The sequence below is a fragment of the Crotalus tigris genome, unplaced genomic scaffold, assembly GCF_016545835.1.
Source record: "Crotalus tigris isolate CLP2741 ecotype Arizona unplaced genomic scaffold, ASM1654583v1 scf7180000017752.986373038:1224578, whole genome shotgun sequence".
NCBI classification, from domain to species: Eukaryota; Metazoa; Chordata; class Lepidosauria; order Squamata; family Viperidae; genus Crotalus; species Crotalus tigris.
Window position 1 is genome coordinate 239,632 of NW_024096614.1, and position 18,085 is coordinate 257,716.

At 40.1% G+C, this 18,085-nt stretch overlaps 1 protein-coding gene across 5 annotated transcripts in view; it reads left to right on the forward strand.

Annotated features, from left to right (window-relative positions):
- The window catches only part of LOC120306745 (cytochrome P450 2J2-like), a 48,367-nt gene that overhangs the window by 21,676 nt on the left and 8,606 nt on the right, over positions 1 to 18,085 (forward strand). For all 5 annotated transcript variants that reach the window (XM_039340515.1, XM_039340516.1, XM_039340514.1 and 2 more), the window contains 4 exons: positions 6,351 to 6,500; positions 6,697 to 6,857; positions 8,650 to 8,826; positions 10,519 to 10,660. In XM_039340515.1, the coding sequence (XP_039196449.1) occupies positions 6,351 to 6,500; positions 6,697 to 6,857; positions 8,650 to 8,826; positions 10,519 to 10,660 (630 nt within the window). The remainder of the gene's footprint in view (positions 1 to 6,350; positions 6,501 to 6,696; positions 6,858 to 8,649; positions 8,827 to 10,518; positions 10,661 to 18,085) is intronic.

The following is an 18,085-nucleotide window of genomic DNA, read 5'->3' on the forward strand; positions in this document are numbered from 1 at the left end:
TAAGACCCCGCCTAGCCCACACCCCAGCCACCGCCCATGCGCCACCACCCACTCCCGGACCACCCAACACCCCTAAATGGTGATGCATCCGATTAGTATGGCCTAACGCTTCCCGACGCTTCGGCCACTTCTCGACGCTTCGGCCACTTCCCGATGCTTCGGCAGCCTACCAGCAGCTCCAGAGTAGTCTCTGCGCAAAGTCCATTGAGTCTACCAACTGCACATGCGTTAGGCTGTTTGGAATGTCCTTTGCGCATGTGCGACTCCGGCTGTATCATCTGGTCATCGGAGCGGTGTCCGCGCATGCGCACTGGCCAGCTGGTTGTCGGCCGATCTGGGTGTTAGGGCGACTCCAGCGCATGCGCGCCAATCAGCTGGATGTCGGGCCGGACGGACGCCGTTCCAGGGAATGGAAGCTTTGCTGCTGCGGGTAAATCGGATGGCCTCTACTACGGCCTGACAGTGACAAGCAACAGGGAGAAAGCAGAACTATTTAACTCGTTTTTTGCATCTGTCTTTACACAAAGGGAAAAAACAGACCAACCTATCAAAAATAGTGCCATAAAAAACAAAACAGAAACCCAAGTTAAGATAGGCAAGAAAATGGTTAGGGAGCACCTGTCCAGCCTAGATGAGTTCAAATCGCCAGGACCAGATGGATTACACCCCAGAGTTCTCAAGGAACTGGCAGATGTGATATCGGAGCCACTGAACTATATTTTTCAAAGATCCTGGAACACAGGGGAACTACCAGAGGACTGGAAAAGAGCTGATGTAGTTCCCATCCTCAAAAAAGGAAAAAAAATGGATCAGGAAATTACAGACCTATCAGCCTGACCTCAATACCTGGGAAGATCCTGGAAAAGATAATCAAACAACGAATCAACGAATACCTAGAGGCAAACAAAGTCATTACTAAAAGCCAACATGGGTTTGTCAAAAATAGATCATGCCAGACAAATCTTATTGCATTCTTTGACCAAGTGACAAAATTAGTGGATCAGAGGAATGCTATGGACATAATGTACTTGGACTTCAGTAAGGCATTTGATAAAGTAGATCACAACCTACTACTTGACAAGATAGATAAATGTGGGGTAGACAGAACCACCACCAGATGGATCCGTAGCTGGCTGACCGGTCGTACTCAGCGAGTGGTCCTCAATGGAACTGCATCTATATGGAGGGAAGTGTGTAGTGTGGTGCCCCAGGGCTCTGTTCTGGGCCCAGTACTCTTCAACATCTTCATCAACGATTTGGATGAAGGGATAGATGGGGAACTCATCAAATTTGCAGACGACACCAAGCTGGCAGGAATAGCCAACACTCTAGAAGACAGGCTTAAGATACAGAAGGATCTGGACAGACTTGAACACTGGGCACTAACTAACAAAATGAAATTCAATGGTGAAAAAATCAAGGTTCTACATTTAGGCAAGAAAAAACAAATGCACAAGTACAGCATAGGTGGCACCATGCTCAATAGTAGTAACTGTGAGAGGGACCTCGGAGTCCTAGTAGACAATCACTTAAATATGAGCCAGCAGTGTGCTGCAGCTGCCAAAAAGGCCAACACAGTGCTAGGCTGCATTAACAGAGGGATAGAATCAAGATCACGTGAAGTATTAATACCACTCTCCAATGCCTTGGTAAGGCCACACTTGGAATACTGCATCCAGTTTTGGTCACCACGATGTAAAAAAGATGTTGAGACTCTAGAAAGAGTACAGAGAAGAGCAACAAAGCTGATTAGGGGACTGGAGGCTAAAACATATAAGGAACGGTTGCGAGAATTGGATATGTCTAGTTTAACGAAGAGAAGGAAAAGGGGGGACATGATAGCAGTATTCCAATATCTCAGGGGCTGCCATAAAGAAGAGGGAATTAAGCTATTTTCCAAAGTACCTGAAGGCAGGACAAGAAGCAACGGGTGGAAACTAATCAAGGAGAGAAGCAACCTAGAACTAAGGAGAAACTTCCTGACAGAACAATTGGTCACCACGATGTAACAATTAATCAGTGGAACAGCCTGCCTCCAGAAGCAGTAAATGCTCCAACACTGGAAGTTTTTAAGAAGAGACTGGACAACCATTTGTCCGAAATGGTATAGGGTTTCCTGCCTGAGCAGGGGGTTGGACTAGATGACCTCCAAGGTCCCTTCCAACTTTACTACTATTACTATTACTACCAGTCATTTTCAAGGATTGATTTTTTTTTATTATTAATGATTTTCTTTTTAGAGTTAAGAAGGTAAAAAATTTTCCTAGGACGTTGTCTGACCATAGTCCGGTGTGGATGGAGTTACATTTGGAAGATGGGAACATAAGATCCTGGAGACTGAATGAGCATTTGTTTACTCGGGAAGAGTCTGTACAAAAATGTAAAGAGTATTTGAAGGAGTTTTTTTGCTTTAAATATGAATAAGGGTACCTCGATGCCCATGGTCTGGGACGCCAGTAAGGCGTACATGAGGAAAATTTTGATTCATTTAAATAAAGTTTCTAGGGGTAAAATGTTACAAAGACGTAGAGAAATAGAAGAAGAGATTAAATCAAAAGAAGAAGCTCTTGTTCTTAATCCAACTGATAATAAATTAAAGGTTTCTATAAAAATGCTTAGGAAACAATTTAATATGTTGATGGCAGATCAGGTGGCTACTAATCTGCGTTATATGAGACATAATACTTTTTGTAATGCGAACAAGCATGGGAGGTGGTTGGCTTATCAATTATGAAAGAAACAGAAGGCTAGGATTATAGAGAAACTAAAATATAAAGGTACTAAGGTTTTTCAGCATAATTTGATTAAAAAGAGTTTTTTAGACTTTTATACAAAATTATATTCAAGTGATAATATAAAGGGAATGGATATAGATAAATATTTACAATCAGTACACTTTCCTAAACTTTCTGAGGAACAACAAAATGTGATGAATTGTTTAATTACTGTGGAGGAAATTGGTTTAGCTATTAAGCAGTTAAAGGTGGGAAAGTGTCCAGGAACAGATGGATTGATGTCAATGTATTGTAAAATTTTATCTGAAGAAATGATGGAGCCATTAAAAGAGCTGTTTAATAGTATTTTGTTGGGAGCTCAAGTCCCCCCTTCCTAGAAAAGAGCGTTTATATCATTGATCCTGAAGGAGGATCAAGATCTTACAGAGCCTAAGAATTACAGGCCAATATCTTTGTTAAATGTAGATTATAAAATTTTCTCTAAAATTTTGGCAAACAGACTAATGCAGGTTATGAAGGATTTGATTCATAGTGATCAATCAGAATTTATAACAGGGCGATATATGAAATACAATGTAAGACAAATTATTAATTTAATTGAGTATTTGGATAAGAACAATCAGATTCCTGTGGCTTTTATATTTTTGGATGCTGAGAAAGCTTTTGATCAACTGGATTAGCAATTTTTATTCTCATTGGTAGAGAAAGTGAATTTTGGGGATAAGTTTTTATATGTGCTTAAAGCTATATATCAGCAACAACCTGCTCAAATTGTTGTTAATGGGGGACTGACTGAGACTTTTAATATTGAGAAGGGAACAAGACAAGGATGTCCATTATCTCCATTGTTATTTGTTTTAACAATGGAGATTTTGTTGATTCAGATTCGAGAATCATCGGTACTCAAGGGTATAAAGATAAAAAAGAATGAGTATAAATTGCGGGTTTTTGCGGATGATTTGGTTTTAATTTTGGAACAACCGACTCAAGCGGTTGATTGTCTATTAGAACTTATAACACAGTATGGGAAAGTTTCTGGTTTTAAAGTTAATAATCACAAGACTAAAATATTATCTAAGAATATGTCAATTAAGGATAAGGAAATTTTAGTTAAATCTACAGGTTTTCAGATGGTGAAAAAGGTTAAATATTTGGGAGTATATTTAACGGCTTCAAATGGAAAATTGTATAAGAATAATTATGAATTATTATGGGCAAAAGTACAAAAGGATTTAAATGACTGGAAAAAAATGCAATTGTCATTGTTGGGGAGAATTTCAGCTGTAAAAATTAATGTTCTACCAAAGTTTCTTTTTTTGTTTCAGATGATACCTATTTTTAAAAAAGAGGCAAATTTGGATAAATGGCAAAGGGGTATCAACAATTTTATATGGGCCGGGAAGAAACCAAGGGTTAAGTTTAAGATTTTGAAAGATGCCCGAGAAAGAGGAGGACTTAAAGCACCTAATTTGAAATTATATTATGATGCAGCCAACTTAACTTGGATAAGTGATTGGCTTAATTTAACAAATAAGGATATTATTTCTCTTGAAGGGTGGGATTTAATGTATGGTTGGCATGCATACTTAATTTTTAACAAGAAAGTTGATCGGGCTTTTAAATCACATATTTTGAGGAATACTTTACTTCGAGTTTGGAAAAAGTATTATTATAGGTTAAATTATAAAACACCTATCTGGGGGATTCCTGGAGACGCAATTGAGGGAATTTCTAAGGGGATGAATTCTGACAAAATCTCGTACAAAGAATTATTAATTTGGTTAGGTTCGGACTGGCATTTAAAATCCTTAGATGTATTAAGGCAAGAAAATATTTTACAATCATGGTTTCAATACTTACAAATAGTGGATAGGTGGACTGTAGATAAGAAAGAGGGAATAACATTAGAAGATGAAAATTTGGTAATTCAGATTAAAGATCAGAATCAGGCTCATATAAAAAGAATTGATAATGTTTTAATAGAATTAGATTCAGAAACAGAATTGGTTAAAGATTGTATGATTAAATGGGCTCAGAATATCCAGGAACCAATCCCATTGGATTTATGGGAGATAATTTGGATTAGAAATGTTAAATTTACACAAGCTCAAAATTTGAGGGAAATTTTTTATAAAATGTTTTATAGGTGGCATTTAGATTCTAAAAAATTATCTTGTATGTATTCTAATTTACAACCCAAATGTTGGAGATGTGGTAATACAGATGCAACTTATTTTCATGTTTGGTGGAATTGTAAAAAGGTAAAGGCTTTTTGGATTATGATTTGGTGGAACATTCAAAAGATTTTTAAAAGGAAGATAAAGTTTACTCCTCAATTATTTTTATTGGGTATTTTTTGTGGATTTAGATGATAAAGAAACTATTTTAATGTTGAATTTATTAACTGCAGCAAGGTTACTAGTAGATTCATATTGGAAGAAAGATTCGTTGCCTACTTTAGAAGAATGGATATTTAAAGTTTCTAATTTAGCGGAAATGGCAAAAATTTCTGCTTATTTAAAGGATCTTACACAAGAAAGATATATTACTATATGGAGAAGATGGATAGATTATATTCAGAAGAAGTATGGGACTATAAAGTTTCATTTATTTTATGAGTAAATTTTATAGCAAATGTTGTATAAGAGATTTGTTTATGATGATGTAATTTAAGGGGAGTTAAGGGCTAAGTATGATTTATTTTCTCTTTTTCTTTTTTCTTTTTTATTGTATATTGTTAATTTTGTTATTAATAACCCTGTACTCTGCTCTGGGAAGTGAGGGGGGGTTGAGGGTGGGTGGGTGGGTGAGTGGGTGGGTAAATAGGTAGAATAGGATAATATAGATATGGTAATTTATGAGAGAGGTGCTGCTTGGGTGTTTCCCCTATGCTGTATTCCTGTGTTTGAGAGGGATGAGAGGGGAGGAAGGTGTAGGGAGGAAGTAGGATGGTAAGTGGAGAAGGGGAGGGGAAGAGAGTAGTGAGGGGAGGAGAGAAAGAGGAGGGAAGTAAGGAAGGTATTAGGGAGGGTGGATACAGCTTGGGGGGAACGAGCAAGCGGCACCTATGGTTATGGTTATGATTATGAATTTATTTTATTTTGTAAAGTGAATTTTGTTGTATAATTATGTTGGATAAATGGAAAATAAAATTTTTTTTATTAAAAAAAAAAAGTCCAGTTGCCTCCTGAAAAAGGACCTTTGGGACAACCATGTCCTGGATGACTGAGAATCTCCATAGATCTTGTAGGAGGAAGTTACAAATGGATTCTATTACCACTGAGAACATCCTGTCCCTTGTGCTTATAACATGTTCTCGCACGTGAACTTTTACATCATCTTAGAAGCTTTGATGTCCATCATAGAAGCTGGCAAGCACTGCAACTGTGTTCACCATATCACACATTTGTCTCCCTACATGAATAAATGACTCCCTACATGAATAAATGTTTTATAATAAAACTTAACATGGCCGAAATTTTACAAAATGGCAAAATTGCACAAAGGTTTTCTACCTGAAATTCAGAGCAATGTTTGGGAAGAACTAGATCTGTTTTATTTTTTAACATGGAATGTCCTCAGGAATCACTTATCATTCTCTGCTGATGCCCTCAGGTATTATTTTCTCCAATGGCCACGTCTGGAAAGAGCAGCGACACATCGGCATCACATCTCTGAGGAAGCTGGGCCTGGGGAAGAAGAGCATTGAGCATCAGATAGAAGACACAGCTCAGACGTTGGTGGAAACATTTAAAAAAACAAAAGGTATGCAATTTGGACTAATCGCTCAAGTCTCTGTCTGCAGAATGTTTTTCCATTCTCTCTATTTCTAACAAGAACAGGTGTATTTGCTATGCTGTTTTAAAATTTTTGAAACAATTGACAGAGTTCCCAATAATGTTGTTCATTGCCTAGAAGTCCTGTTCTTTAATAATTCATTATGAAATATCTTCATTTGCAGGACAGCCATTTGACCCTTCAATTCCAGTAATAAATGCAGTTTCTAATATCATAAGTGCTTTGAGTTTTGGTCATCAGTTTGCTCCTGAAGATGAAAGCTTCCAGAAGCTAATTCAAGCCATTGAAATTATTGTGAAATTCACTGGCAGCTTTTTTCATGCGGTGAGTCATGTTTTCTGTTAAAGAGACAAAACTATTTCCATGAATATTTCCATGTAATCATGAATGGAATTCATGGAGGAAGCCTTGGAAATAATCTATTGTACAATTATCCCCAGTGGCCAAGACAAGTCTTTGCAGTTTCCTTGTCAAGATTTCGGAAGTGGCTTGCCATTGCCCACTTTCTACACCTGAGAGAGAGGGACTTGTCTAGTGTCACCCAGTTGACTTAGTGCTTTAGTTGGGACAAATATTCAGAATATCTCAATAAAAGATGGTCCACCACTTTCTGGGTCAATCTGATATTGAACAGTTCTTTCAATTTTTTCTTAATAGCAAACCAATGTCTGCTTCATTATGATTTAAGTCTATTGCTTCCATGCAGAAATTCTTTTGCTGCAGCTACCAGAAAAGCCAATGCAATCCTAGGCTGCATTAACAGAGGGATAGAATAAAGATCACATGAAGGCTTAGTACTGATTTATAAGGCCTTGATAAGCACACTTGGAATATTGCATTCAGTTTTGGTTGCCACAATATAAAAAAGATCTTGAGACTCTGGAACAAGTGCAGAGAAGAGCAACAAAGATGATTAGGGGGCATGAGACTAAAACATATAAAGAACAACTGCAGGAATTGGGTATATCTAATCTAGTGAAAAGAAGGACTAGTGGTGCCATGGTGGCAGTACAAAGAAGAGGGGGTCAACCTATTCTCAAAAGCCCCTTAAGACAAGACAAGAAGCAATGGAGTGGCTTTCCTCCAGATGTTGTGGGTGCTCCACCACTGGAGATTTTAAAGAAGAGATAGGCCAGCCATTGTCTGCAATGATATAGAGTCTCTTGATTGAATTGGGGGTTAGCTTAGAAGACTTCCAAGTTCCCTTCCAACCTGCTATTCTGTTATGAAAAGCTAGCAGACCGAAAATCCAACCCATGTAGTTAATTCATTATTAGCCTGCCATGTGTTGAAAGAAAAGTCTTCATCAGGGTCCAGTCCAAGCCGGGAATAAACAAAATGGAGACTGCTTTAGAAAGAAGGTTGTAGTTTATTGAAGAGGAGAACCAGGCAGAAAGATGGCTCTGGGAAATCTGACCACATGTAGCTGGGAGTGGTGGGTTTTTATACCTTCCGGGCTTTTGAGGTGTATCCTTTTGATATTCTGATGGTGGGTTAATCCTATTATGTCACCAAAGGTCATATCTTTTAGTGTTCGCGTTGGGTATGTAGATTTTAGGGGTCTTTGTCTTCTTAATCTCATGAGCTTCTAGATTCCTGGCTCCAACCTTCCTGAATGGATTATTATATCTGCATTTTTAAAAGTTGGTTTCTGCTGAGTTTCTGCTTGGGGCTATTAAGAAAAACTGGGCTTGCTTTTCTGCTTTTAAGATCCTTTGGGGAAATATATTCTGCCTATTTAATATTCCCCAAAATATTTCTTTCTCTGGATTCTTCCCACATATGTGGATCCAGTTGGTCTAATTTATTAAATCAGTTAACCATAGATTACCATAATTACAAAGGCTCCTGGAGAGAATGAGAGAATAAGAGAATTTTATATTAGCTTTAAAATAACCTATCTGCCTCTAACACGATTCTTTTCTGGAAGAATTTGGAAACAGCTTTTCTGGAGGAGCTTTGGGACCTGACACCATGTAAAGTTTGCCATGTTTCAATGTGCTTGCAATGTTTTTCTTTGGTTATTAAGTGCTGTCTATTACTGTGAGCTGCTGAGTGTCTTCTTTAGTTGTAGTAGGAAATAAATAAACAACCTTTCCTTTTCCATTTCTATTAGATGTTTGTTGTCTTCCCACGATTAATCAGCTACTTCCCAGGGCCTCACAAGAAGGCCCTGGCTGCTATGGAATTGATTGTGTCGTTTGCAAAGCAGGAAATAGAGAAACACAAGGAATCCAGCTCTCTGCATGAGCCACAAGATTTCATTGATCACTATCTTCTTCAGATGGAGAAGGTATGGGTTTATTGTAGTTCAATACATGGGCAAGGAATTATTATATTCCAGGCTATAAGTAAGAAGAGGCAATACTGGTATTGTTTTCTTTTTCATTCAACTCCCATTCTGAATTTCACCCGTTCTAAATTCCGGTTGCTTCTAAATAAGGACTATATTGTACATCTGTAATATTAGACTCTTGTTATACATGGGAGGTTCCTTGGGTAAGTTAGAAATGTTTGTTTGTCATCCTGTGATGTTTGCCTACCACTCCTTTCCCCCTTTTTTAAAGAAGTTCCATTAAGAAGGAAAAGAATTAACAAGGTAGAGACATTTGATTGATTCATACTTAAACAAATATTATCCTGAAATGGTTGGAAAGGGACAGATATGTTCACAGCTTTGGCCATAAGTAAAAATGTACAACAATTTGAAACAAGCAATAAAGGCCCTCCTCTCCATTGTTTTCAGAATAAGATTGATTTTTTTCAGAACAACTTTTATCAGTTTGAAGTTACGTTGCCCTTGGTCACTTTATTTACAATTTGATACCATCAGTCTTGAGTGTACAAATGGTTCAAGGGTGGTGCAGTGCTTCAGTTCATTTTTCACTCTCTATCATGCTATTATCAGTACATAATAGCATCCATGGGTGTTATAATTGTAGGTTTCTGGTTACAGCGTCCACATTAATTATAAAGAGCGATGGTGAGTGGTTGGACCATTTGTGGTACTTGCTCAAACGCCTCTCTATTTCAGTGATTGTCATATCTGTTTCACAAGATGCTTCTCCATCAATAGGCAGGTAGACTGGATTGTCTCGTTTGTCCCATAATTCTTCAGGACATTACGCTAGTTTGGTGAAAGGTTATTGAGGTCTCACAAGAATCCAGTACAGGTATTATTAGATGTACAACTGGGCCCAAAATTCCTATTGCTAAACAAGACAGTGAATTCTACCCCCTTTTATAACCTTTCTTGCTACAGTTGTTAAGTGAACCATTGGATCGTTAAGTGAATCTGGCTTCTCCATTGACTTTGCTTGTCAGAAGCCAGCTAGGAAGGTTACAAATGGTGATCACATGACCCCAGGACAGTACAACTGTCATTAATACATGCCTGTTGCCAAGCACCTGACTTTTGATCATGTGACCATGGGGATGCTGCAATGGTATGAAATTAGGTCATAAGTCATGTTTTTCACTGCTGTTGAAACTTTGAACGATCACCAAATGAATGGTTGTAAGTTGAGGTCTTCCTGCACTCTAAAAAATGCATGAATTGTCATAGTGTGGCATAGTAGCCACAAAAGCTGGTAGTGAGATCGGTCATGTACATCACCTTTGGCCATAACGTTAAATTAGAATCCATGCAGATACTCCTGCTTTTGATGTTTTGTGATTCACTCTAGTAGGTGCACATTAATCACTGTTCCACATGCAAGCATTCACTGAGGTAACCAATCATAAAATAAAAGGAAATGAATTCAAGTTCTTCCAAAGCCAAATCTCTCTTTGATCTTAGCTACTTCAATATAGTATCTTACTCAATGTGAACCTACCACTTTAATTCTTACTCTCATGCATTGATTTTCCAATATAACTACTAAGATTATATTTATTCTCATGGCTTGCTACACAGAGATATAAATAAGTATAAAAAACTTGTATAGAATTCATTGTAATTTTTATTTTCCATTTTAAACATCAGAGGAGGAATGATCCCAACTCTACCTACAATGAAGAGAACCTGGCTCAGTGTATTGTTGATTTTTTTGGTGCTGGGACAGAGACAACCTTGGCTACTCTGATGTGGGCACTGCTCCTCTTGACCAATCATCCCGACATCCAAGGTGAGAGAAATCTGGGCTGTGGGAACAAGGGCCAGTCTCAGATTCTATAATACACAGAAATTATTTGAAATTCCAAGCTATTGAATGAGCAACTGAATCTATTCTTCATAATAATTTTCCTATGTAGACTCTTGACCCTATAAGCAGGGGCATGAACTTAGCAGGATTAAAGGAAAGCCAGGAATGTACAGAGAGCCTTCTTTGAAATTTCAATAAAATGTTGAGTGAGCAACTGAAAACTGGAATCAGTACATTTAATACATTCAGTTTAGAAATCTACTATGTTTTTCAGATTTGCTACTTGTTTGGCCTAAATTGGATATAGAGGACCAAATTTCAGCATAATAAATATAGAAAAAAGTCAAGATGGAGGCAGCAAGCAAATGCATAACACAAGGCTTCCTGACATGAAGGGAAGGAATGGGGAAATTGTGGGGGAGGAGGCGGTTACAACTTGGAGCAGCAAATGAAGCCCTCAGTCTTCTCCTTAATCCTACTTTCTTCCTGCCCTGCTACTGCTGGGTCTGCTCCTTGACTGGAGACCAGAAGCTGAAGAGACCAAGCTAGAATGGTCTGGCAAAAAGAGGGGATTGGTCTGGAGCTGGGAGCCCACTGAGGCTTGTATTTTCATCCTGCCAACCAGGGAAGACCCCTGGCCGCGGATTTGGGGTGGAGGGGTGGGGAGTCAATCTAGGGCCATTGTCTGCAGCACTGAGGGACACAACTAGGAGAACAGACTGTTCATCATTGTAAAATGTTGGAAGTACCAAGATGTTAAAAGTACTATCATGATGCCTGGGGAATGTTCATTTGGGGATTCCTTTCATGTCCCCTAAATGAGCCCACCAAAGTGGTACCTATTTATCTACTCACATTTACATGCTTTCAAACTGCTAGGTCAGCAGGAGCTGGAGCAAATGTCAGGAACTCACCCAACAACAAAGCAGCCCTCAGGTCTTGAACAAGGGCTTGCAGATTCTCAGCCCAGCATTCTAGCCATGAGAGCCACCATGCTCCTATGAGACTGGTGGAAAGTAGAGAGGTGGCCTTGAGTCTGACCCAGTGCCAGTCTGAAATGGTTGAAGGGCTGAAAGCCATGCCAGTGTATTAAGGGTGGAAGGCTGATGGAGGTATAGGAACGAGCCAGCTTGAAGCTGGAGCTGGAGACAGCTCAGAAAGATGTCATGCTGGCAGGGACTGGAAGCAAGAACTGACCCAGAGAATTAACAGTGGCCTTCACAGTGAAGCATCTGATTCAGATCAGAGATTGAAATGAAAAGTACAAATCCCACAGATCAGAGATGGATTTGGAGCCACCTGGTGTTGAACATCTGGTTATGGCAGCAAACGTTGGAATTCCAACACACATAGAGCCCAGAAGCTGGATTCCCATTGGCACTAAGAGCTACCGTGAAAATGCCACATTGGGTGAGTCTGTATGACTGGCAGAATGACTTGTCTGCCAGCACACTGGGAGGTCAGGTTTAGGGGTAGAAGAGCAGCTCGTAGGGTTTAGGAAAAGCAATTCAAATAGTGATGGGTAGGAATATAAATAGGTGCCAGGGGCAAGCCCCAGAAGCAGCTTAAGTGTTCATGGCCATCACGGCAGCTTTTTCAGGTTATCCATGGCCGAACCCAGGACAGTGGACACCCTTGAAGACATGATCTGCTTGTCAAAACAGTGGCAATGTGATCTGCTCTGGGAGTTATCATTATTCCCTCTGTCATGGTCAGACTACACGGTGGTGTCCTTGGGATTTTCCAGCCCTGCCCCCTCTGCAGGGAGGCTGTACCTATTCACAAGTCCCTTCTTGATGACTGATGGACTATTCAGATTCCATAAGGAGCTATGGGATTGTCCTGGGGGATCTGCTGTGTCCCCTTTGGAGGCTCTGGCCACAGCCTGGAATCAGAAAACAGCTGCAGCCATAGACAGGATTGTGCCCATGTGCCCTCTCTTGGCCCATCACTTCTGACACTCCAGTGGTTTATGGAGGAGTTGTTGAAGAAACAAATGCCACTGGAGGAATACAAAAAACAGAATTGCCATTAAGTCCTTACCTCGTGGTGCTAAGAGCGACAAAATGCCACATCACTGCAGAGGGGATGTTCGCAGCACCATTTAAGGAGACCTTGATCTGACTCTTCCTTAAGTCACCTTCACTGAACCACACCTATCTTGACAATTTCTGTCCAGTTTGCCATCTCCCCTTTTTAGTGAAGGGGAAAGTAGTGGAAAAAATGGTTGCACTATGGGTCCTGGATGAAATGGATATCTGCACCCCTTTCAGCCAGGTTTCAGGCCTGGTCATGGGACAGAGACATTAACCATACTTGTGGATGATCTCTGGAGGGAGTGGGATGGGGAAAGCACATCCATCATTGCTCTTCTTTCCTGTCTGCGGCTTTTGATACCATCAACCGTTGTATCCTTTTCAACTGGCTATGGGAATCAGAACTGGATGGTGTCAGACAGGTCCCGTGTGCAATTTGTGGGTTCTTCCAGACTCATGACTCCAACTGAAAGAGCAGGTGGAATCAAGGCTAGGAGACCCTTTGTGTAATTTCATGTTATTTACCAATTGTACCCTTAAATGGATTGTGAGGACCTGTGCAGGGTCACTCATGCCTTTGTAATCTCTCATTTGGATTACTGCAATGTGCTCTACTTGGGCTACCCTTGAAGAATGTTCGTAATCTACAGCTGGTAGCAAATCCAGTGGTGCAGCTATTTCTAGAGATCCCTTGGGTGGCACATTTTACCACTTTTACATGAGCTGAGCTGGTTGCTAGTTTGGTTCTGGGTCCAGTTCAAGGTGAATTTAAAGCCTTGTATGGAGTGGGTGTATGGGCGCCCACATTTCTGGGTTGGTTGCCCAGTGGGAAAGGGAGGGGCAGGAACCTTTATGTGTGCATGCACACAAATGGAAATGTGGCTGTGCATGCGTGTGCACAAATGGGTCCGCAAGCATGAGCACTCTGCAAATGGGGCTGGTGGCATGGGTGCAAAGCTCGTGGTGAGGCTCATATTGGCAAGAGGCTCACAGGAATGCTAGTGCTGGAGCAAGGGGGGATGAGCGCGCACACATGTGCACTCACACTGGCCAACCACTCACATTACCGAGTGGCTAAGAAGCCACGGTCTGGTAGTGGGCTGTGGCCCATATGTTGGGGACCACTGGTCTAGTGGAGCTGTCTCAATCCAATGTGACAAGCCTGTCCTAGTTTCTCTAGCAGAAGAGACCTACTTTGGATACTGACTGCTATAGAATTTCAGCTGGCAGTATTCAGGAGAAGAGGTTATTCTGCTGTGGCCCCCACTGTCTAGAATATTATCCTCCTGAAGGTGAGGTCCACCCTTACCCTGCGGATCTTCAGGAAGAGTCTTAAAACTTTACTCTGCCAATTGCTCTGGAGCCCTGATAGAGGTGCACTACTATGGGAGTGACTGATAGGGTAGAGAGACGATCCCTACTCCTTGTTACCCATCCTCTAGGTTTTTAGTTTATTTAATCCTCTTTATTTTAATTGTTCTGTAATATCTTTTCTCTCTTTTTATTATATTGTAAGCCTCCCCTTCCGAGTTACTGTAACAGTGAGATGGGTAACATATACATATAATGATTTTAAAAAATAATAAAAATAAATAAACAAACGAGTGCTTTACAAAAATTTGATCCACATTACTTTCAAGATAATTATAGAACTTTCCTTTAAATTGAATCAGATTTCTAAACTGGTTTGGGATTGAATTCTGGGGATTGACTACACTTTGGGCACAATTATTAGGCAAGTTGTATTTTGGAAGATTAATTTTCTTATTCAATAACTACAGTGCTGTCGGTCAATCTAAAATGGTAATAAACCTCAAACCTGAATATTTAAGAAAGTAAAAGTGTAGTTTTGTCGTTTTTAGGAGAATATCTATGTGTGCACAATTATTGGGCAACTATTAGTGAGCAGAATTTTCATGTAACTAAATGAAAAAATGAAAATTTGCCCATCTCACTCGTTTATTTGCATCTGTTAAAGTGAAAATAATAAACAACTCAAAATGTACAAATAAGCATTTCTGATATTTCAAAAAACAAAAGAAAATTGGAGTTAGTCATTTTCTTGATCTGTTGACGATCAACATTTTGTGCAGCAACAACCACATTGTTCAGAGAGGTGTACTGTTTTCCTTCACCGTAAATCTGCCATTTAAGAAGGGCCCACAAGTTCTCAATAGGATTTAGGTCAGATGACAAAGGGGGCCATGTCATTGTTATTTCATCTTTCAGGCGTTCACTGGCTAGCCATGCAATGGAGTGCTTTGATGCATATGATGGAGCATTGTCCTGCATAAAAATCATGGTCTTCTTGAACGATGCAGACGTTTTCTTGTACCACTGCATGAGAAATTGTCTTCTAAAAACTGGCAGTAGTTTTGGGAGTTGATTTTGAGTCCATCTTCAACCTGAAAAAGTCCAACTAGCTCATCTTTAATAATAATAGCTCATACCAATACTCCACCTCCACCTTTCTGGTGTGTGAATCAAAGTGGAGCTCTGTGTGCATAACTGATCCAGCCATGGGGCCATCCATCTGCTCCATCAAAAGTCATTCACATCTCATCAGTCCATAAAACCTTTGAAAAATCTGTCTTCAGAGATTTCTTGGCCTAGACTTACCATTTCATCTTCCATGTCTTGTTCAGTGGGGGTCGGGTTTCAGCCTTCCTTACCTTGGCCATGTCTCTGAGCACGGAGCACCTTGTACTTCAAGGTACTCCAGGTAGGTTGTAAATCTGGACTATGTCAGCACTGGAGGATAATGGGTTCCTGGGTAGCTTCACATTTGATTCTTCTCATATCTTTGGCAGTTAATGTGTGTCTTTTTTTCTCAACACATTTCTTGCGATCCTGTTGAGAATTTCCAACAAAACCTTTGATGGTTGTGTGGAAAATTCAAGAGTGCTGCATCCCTCTGAAAGACTTTTTACAATATTTGACTTTTCAGAGTCAGTTGAATGTCTTTTTTGTCTGAGGAAAAGAAGCAGCGTAATAATTATGTATCCCTTGATAAAGGGTGTTGATCTCCTTAGGCCAAACCCTCCCTCATTACACAACTACACATCACCTGATATTCTTATATCCACTAAGCATTCATATTTATACAGCTTGGAGGTGGAAAATATACATAAAAATGATGATGGTGGGATGAAACTCACACATGGAACACACAGCTAGAGGGATTTAAATTATTTAAAAGAAACAGACCAAATAAAAGAGGAGGTGAAGTTGCTCTCTATATAAGAAATAACTACATCTCCACAGAAATAGAATACAACAATGATAAAAACTGTCTTGAATGCATTTGGGTCAATATAAAAGGGGGGGGGAAATGACATTGCCATAGGTCAGTGGTTCTCAACCTTTCTAATGCCGCGACCCCATAATACAGTTTCCCATGTTGTGGTGACCCCCAACCACTTATACATCACCGGGTGCCAGGGGCGTGGCCAAAGAAAAGGGGGAAAAAATGGTGGACAGCCTTGTTTGGCGACCCCCGTGAAATGGTCATTCGACCCCAAATGGGGTCCCGACCCACAGGTTGAGAACCACTGCCATAGGTGTATACTACAGACCACCCAACGAAACAGAGGAAATAGATGAACTTTTTGCCAGTCAGCTAACTAAGGTACGTAGGAAGCACATCACAATAGTAATGGGGGACTTTAACTACCCTGACATCAACTGGGAGACAAACTCCGCACCAAGTGGAAGATCAAACAGGTTCCTGGCAAACCTAGCAGACAACTTTGTCTCCCAAAAAGTAGAGAAGGGAACTAGGGGATTAGCCATCTTGGATCTAATTCTCACTAACAGAGATGAAATGATAGACGGTGTTGAAGCCATAGGAACCCTGGGAGGAAGTGATCATGCAATATTAGAATTCAACATTATAGAAGCACAAGCAATAGAACACAGTCAAACTAGAGTCTTGGACTTCAAGAGAGCTAATTTCAATAAACTTAGAGAGGGCTTGGGAAGGATTCCATGGATGAGAATCCTCAAGGGGAAAACAACTCAAGAAGCTTGGGAAATTTTGAAAAATGAGATAATAAAAGCACAGTCTAGCACAATACCAACAAAGAGGAAAAATAACAGCTCTCAAAAGAAACCAGCATGGCTGCATAAAGAACTCTCTGACAAATTGAAAGATAAAAAGGACAAGTATAGAAAGTGGAAAGAGGGGAACATAACTAAGTCAGAATATCAGCAAATAGCCCGAGCCTGCAAAGATGAAGTGAGGAAAGCCAAGGCTCAAAATGAACTAAGGCTTGCGACCAAAGTCAAAAATAACAAAAAAAGCTTCTTTCAACATGTAAAAAACAAGAAAAAAGTGAAGGAAACGATTGGTCCATTAGTGGGTGGAAGTGGCAAGAAGGTGACAAACAACAGGGAGAAAGCAGAACTATTTAACTCGTGTTTTGCATCTGTCTTTACACAAAGGGAAAAAACAGACCAACCTATCAAAAATAGTGCCATAAAAAACAAAATAGAAACCCAAGTTAAGATAGGCAAGAAAATGGTAAATGAGCACCTGTCCAGCCTAGATGAGTTCAAATCGCCAGGACCAGATGGATTACACCCCAGAGTTCTCAAGGAACTGGCAGATGTAATATCGGAGCCACTGAACTATATTTTTCAAAGATCCTGGAACACAGGGGAACTACCAGAGGACTGGAAAAGAGCTGATGTAGTTCCCATCCTCAAAAAAGGAAAAAAAATGGATCCAGGAAATTACAGACCTATCAGCCTGACCTCAATACCTGGGAAGATCCTGGAAAAGATAATCAAACAACGAATCAACGAACACCTAGAGGCAAACAAAGTCATTACTAAAAGCCAACATGGGTTTGTCAAAAATAGATCATGCCAGACAAATCTTATTGCATTCTTTGACCAAGTGACAAAATTAGTGGATCAGAGGAATGCTGTGGACATAATTTACTTGGACTTCAGTAAGGCATTTGATAAAGTAGATCACAACCTACTACTTGACAAGATAGAAAAATGTGGGGTAGACAGAATCACCACCAGATGGATCCGTAGCTGGCTGACCGGCCGTACTCAGCGAGTGGTCCTCAATGGAACTGCATCTATATGGAGGGAAGTGTGTAGTGGGGTGCCCCAGGGCTCTGTTCTGGGCCCAGTACTCTTCAACATCTTCATCAACGATTTGGATGAAGGGATAGATGGGGAACTCATCAAATTTGCAGACGACACCAAGCTGGCAGGAATAGCCAACACTCCAGAAGACAGGCTTCAGATACAGAAGGATCTGGACAGACTTGAACACTGGGCACTAACTAACAAAATGAAATTCAATGGTGAAAAAAGCAAGGTTCTACATTTAGGCAAGAAAAACCAAATGCAC